This window comes from Alosa alosa, chromosome 6 (genome assembly GCF_017589495.1).
Source record: "Alosa alosa isolate M-15738 ecotype Scorff River chromosome 6, AALO_Geno_1.1, whole genome shotgun sequence".
NCBI classification, from domain to species: Eukaryota; Metazoa; Chordata; class Actinopteri; order Clupeiformes; family Clupeidae; genus Alosa; species Alosa alosa.
In genome coordinates, this window is record NC_063194.1 from 10337808 (window position 1) to 10342995 (window position 5188).

Sequence of the window (5188 nt, forward strand, 5' to 3'; positions counted from 1 at the left end):
AAGAGGATGGAATAGCTGGAAGTCTCCCATAGCTCAGGTGAGGGTGGAGAGAATAGTGCGTTACTAATGGCAAATTCAGAAACTGAAATATGCTAGGGTGTTTGGTGCACTGCTTTTCAAGCATCTAAGGGTCTGTAAGGTCATTACAATCATTACACTCAAGAAGCATCTAAGGGTCTGTAAGGTCATTACAATCATTACACTCAAGAAGCATCTAAGGGTCTGTACAATCATTACACTAAAGAAGGAAGCAGAATTCCTAGGAGGCTCTCTAGCACGAATAGAGTAAAATGCATGCTTATTAGTTCATGAGTTCTGTGGGCGAACTACACTGCAGGCATGAGTACTGTGTGTGTGTGTGTGTGTGTGTGTGTGTGGGGGGGGGTCTTTTGGACAACTGTCAAGTCAGCAGTCTTCCCATGATTGTGTAGCCTACAGAACTAGACTGAGAGACCATTTAAAGGCCTTTGCAGGTGTTTTGAGTTAATTAGCTGATTAGAGGTGTCTTCAATATTGAACCTTTTCACAATATTCGAATTTTCTGAGAATTTGGGATTTTCATTAGTTGTCCGTTATAATCATCAAAATTAAAATAAATAAACATTAAAATTGAAATATTTCAGTCGGTGTGTAATGAATAAATATAATATACAAGTTTCACTTTTTGAATGGAATTACTGACATAAATCAACTCTTTGATGATTATACCAACACGTCTACTTGTCTATTCTTGAGAAATACGTGCTATAAGTACCAGCATCATATCATATGAGAGGGTGCAATGGTGCTCTACTGGTTGGTATGTGGCATTGGGGCCATCATAAGAAATCCAACACATGCTTGCCATATCAGTGGCTCTTTTCTGTATTTATTGAGCTACTCATGAATTGAATCAACTAAATGTTTTTTTTTTCCTCTCATACATGAGTTTCAAATTGAACATGTATTACACTTCATCTAAATTTTGAATCTGGATTAAATGGAAAAACACAAACATGGGAAATCTGGTGTTAAGGAACAACAGTAATTATGGCACAGGTTACACGTCTGGGAAAAGGAACAGCAAACAGTCCACCATGACTCATTAGGCTTAAAAAAGTCAATACACACATTATAAAATAAGTTGTGCACACACAATTTCCTTTTGACCTTTTTCCATCACCGATGCTCTTCATAACAACTCTGTTTCATGGTGGACAAAAGAAAGCAGTAGACAGCAGAAAATGATGAAGAAAATCATTTCACTAGACACTTTCGGAAATAAATGGGTCTTTGGTAGAGCCTCTGAAGGGTTTTTGTGGGACCTAAAGAAATGGGCCAGATTCTCAAATACGTAGTTGTAGGTAGTGTGGCTAGTTCGGACAAATATTTAGAAATTGTCGTCGGGTTCGGACACATGGCGACGATATGCATTGGAAGCTTTACATTTAAAATAGCTTATTATGTTGGGTAACCAACGGATCTGCTTTAGGCTACATGATGCAAAAGTTTGTTTTTTGAGAATAAAACAACATGTAAAAAAGACCTAACAACTTTCTTCCTGTATGCAAGATTTGTTTTATGTAGCCGTGACAACGCATGTGTATTTCAGGCGGCACGTCTTGGGTAACGTTAAAAAAAGTTGTTAGCCTATCAGGACATTTTAAGACCAAAGAAAACTAAGCAAATTAAGTCTAGGCCTACTATGTTAAGGCAGTCCTATTTGCGTTGCATAGGCTACTGTGGTAAAGACATAGGCTACCGGTAGGCTAAGGTCGTCTCGTTCAACTGGAGGAGGATATCCGAGTTGCCCCAAATTAACGTTGATGCTGCATATGGATCAGTGACAGAGGGACTGTAGTTTCAAAGACTGTTGCAGTTCATTTCAAGACCAATTCTACTTGCTTGGGCCTCTTGTTATGTGCGCTGTGTGTGACCTGCGTGTGTGCACGCTCATCTGATTCTGTAGACAAGAATTCCATTTGTTGTTTGTTCCGTTTAATGGGCTAAAGACAGGCTATCCAAAAACGTGAGCGTTTAATCACTAGCATGGGAATAACTGAGGCATCATCTGCGTCGGGCTCGGGTCGGGTTCGGACATAAAAATGAAAATGCCTGTCGGGTTCGGACGCAATTCTGTCGGACGCGGGCCGGGTTCGGACAGAAATTTGCGGCCCAAACCGCACTCTAGTTGTAGGATGCCAGGGTGTATGGTCTCTCCTTTCAGGGGTTCTTCTGTAGCCACCAATCAAATAACTTTCCAGATATATAAGATACAGTGATAAGAACGACTGACCCAAAGTCATACCTGGCATAGTGATGAGTCTGTATGTGTGCATCAGAGGGAGTCATGGGTTCAACAGAGAGTTCAAAAATAACGTTAAATATAAGAACAACCAGGAATTTAAAAAAAAATGAAGAAAAAACAAAACAAAACAAAAAACAATAAAAAACAAACTTAAAATGCATTCAGAATTACCATGGTACTTCAGTGCCCCCATCAGTATGCTCAGAGAATCAGAGTGATCTCCTAATCTTACATTCAATATGAGAAGTCAGTCAGTACAGTACTACTGGGCTTAGCCACCCAGGTCACATGACTTCAGAAGGTCGCATGAACACAGGGAGTCTCATGGAGCTGGAAAACCAATCATGTGACCACCACCAGTTACAACGACTACAGACAGTTGGACAGGGTTAGTGTTCTTGGCGGCCCTCTATGTTGAGTTGTGGTGTGAGTGAATGAGTAGGTGGGTGGGTGAGTGGCGTTGGCCATGGAGCAGGCTGGCGTCGTGGCGACAGCCCTCTGTTCTGTACTGGCACGGTGCTATGCGGGTGGGTGCGGGGTGATGACGAGCCGTGGGGAATGAGATGAGGAGTGGTGGGTTAGGTGCCAGGCTGCCGACTCGGACCAGAGTTCCCCTCTCGGAACATTCCTCCGAGAGGATCTCGGTGGCGTGCAGTGCAGTGTTCGTCTGCACAACTGACGTGAAGGGGAGGACTTCAGTTTTTGGAGTTCGGGCTTAGATGCCCTTAGATGAACTCCAGCCCCTCGTACTTGACGTCTCCGATCTTGGTCTCGGGCAGCAGGATCTGTCCGTCCAGCGTGAAGGCCAGGATGTACGTGGCGATCTTCCCGGCGTCCTCTTCGGACTTGAGCGCCAGGATGATCTGGTCGTCGGTGTTAGGCACAAACTTGAACGAGGAGAAGCCGTGCGTCGGCTCCAGCGGGCCCACGCGGCTCACCAGAATGTTCTGGAAGTCCGGCGAGCAGTTGAGCAGCAGGTTGGTGCCGCGCCGTTCGTCCGCCGTCTCCTCGTAGCGCTCGTTGCTGGCCCGTCGCGGCAGGAAGAACCAGCGCTGCAGCGAATCGCTCCACGCCGCCGACTCATGGATGAGATAACCTAAGAGGGACGTAGGAGACAGACACAATGGGGTCAGTCAGGGTCAGTGAAAAAGTTCTGGAGAACAAAGGGTGTCGGGGGGGAAGAGAAAAGGGAAGTGGGAAACCCATCACAAGAGAAAAAGGGGAAGATGAAAGCAAGTGACTGCAGTAACACACGAGTGAAAATGTGCAGAGTTGAGTCATTATGAGCCACTAAGGGCTGAGGTGTTATGGCCATTTCACAACCAAGACTCACTGTCGTCAGTAGGATAGGTAGTGACTGATGGAGAAATTCCTCTGCGAAATAGCACTGAGGAGAAATGGTGGTGACACACAGAGTAACAACGATTTCACATCGCCACCGAGTCAAATTCATAGTGTCTGTAACACTGTGACCTCTGTGAGCATGTTCATCTGTGGCAACACTGTGGTGCCAATGACTTTGTGGGACAGACGGACAGACAGACAGACAGCCACACGTACACACACACACACACACACACACACACACACACACACACACACACCCACATCAACACACACACCCACACACACACCTGGACGCTGGATCCCTGCAACAGGGCGTAGAAGGTGGTACTTGGGATCAGACAGACACACAGACAAATACACACACACACACACACCAACACCTGGAGGCTGGATCCCTGCGTAGAAGGTGGTAGTTGGGATCAGACAAACACACACACACACACACACACACACACACACACACACACACACACACACACACACACACACACACACCTGGAGGATGGATCCCTGTAACAGGGGCAGTTGGGATCAGACAGACACACACACACACACACAACACACACACCAACACACACCTGGAGACTGGATCCCTGCTGCAGAGCATAGAAGGTGGTACTTGGGAACCCAGTTCTGATGCTGGACGTCACCATGGAATCCGACCACCTTGACCCACTGGGGGTCATTGTTGACAAACTCTCCTGAGGTGGTGGTCCACTCCTTCCCCAGACCCCCCACGTACAGCTGCTCGTCCTTTACAGCCAGCCACTCTGCCTTGAAGCCTGCACGTGATGGCAAAACAAAGACACACTTACACCCAAAGAACTGATAACCCCAGAGAGAACTCATGTGACATTTCCATATGATCTAGATGCTTATTCAAAGTGACTTACAAGTCAGGCACAAGCTCACAGGCTACAGTCAGCTAAGGAGAGTCATTAAGAGCAAGCTCAACAATACTAACTCCAGTCCCAGAGAGGACAGACAGGGGGCAGTAATGCACTTTAAGTACATCACATGAGATGCTGAATCATATTTCAAAATACACTTCCTAACACAGACACAAACACATACACACATGTAGATACAGATATAACTACTGACCACATGACCACTCAGGGCTCCAGACTAGCTTGTTGCATTGGTTGCACTGGTGCGTCTAACTTTTTTATTTAGGTGCACCAGCACAACATTTAGGTGCACCCAAATTTTTCATTGCAGCACCTTTAACGTCACAATTTCAAGGTCCCCTTTTTATTTCTCTCTATATACATTCCGTGTCTGAGCTGTTGTTAGAGCATGGACCAGGAATGACAGTATTGATTTGATTTGGGGCCTCCACCACCTTGACGACATCAGTAATATTGAATAGTGAATACTGTGATCATTCACATCAGTGGCGATCCTAGTCTCTGCTCGACCTTCCTCACACACATGGAAAATGATGGCTTGTCATATGTTTCTATTTCATATTTTGGAGTTCATAAACTTTTTATATTTTGTTAATAATGTATTGTATTGTATGATCTGCATAATTACTAAAAGCTAAAAATA

The 5188-nt window shown here is 45.1% G+C and overlaps 1 protein-coding gene across 4 annotated transcripts in view; it reads right to left on the reverse strand.

Annotated features, from left to right (window-relative positions):
- Positions 1 to 2035: 2035 nt before the first annotated feature.
- The window catches only part of cant1a (calcium activated nucleotidase 1a), an 8757-nt gene continuing 5604 nt past the window's right edge, over positions 2036 to 5188 (reverse strand). For all 4 annotated transcript variants that reach the window (XM_048246746.1, XM_048246749.1, XM_048246747.1 and 1 more), the window contains 2 exons: positions 4213 to 4416; positions 2036 to 3383 (listed from right to left, as the gene is read on the reverse strand). In XM_048246746.1, the coding sequence (XP_048102703.1) occupies positions 3013 to 3383; positions 4213 to 4416 (575 nt within the window). In that variant the 3' untranslated portion in view covers positions 2036 to 3012. The remainder of the gene's footprint in view (positions 3384 to 4212; positions 4417 to 5188) is intronic.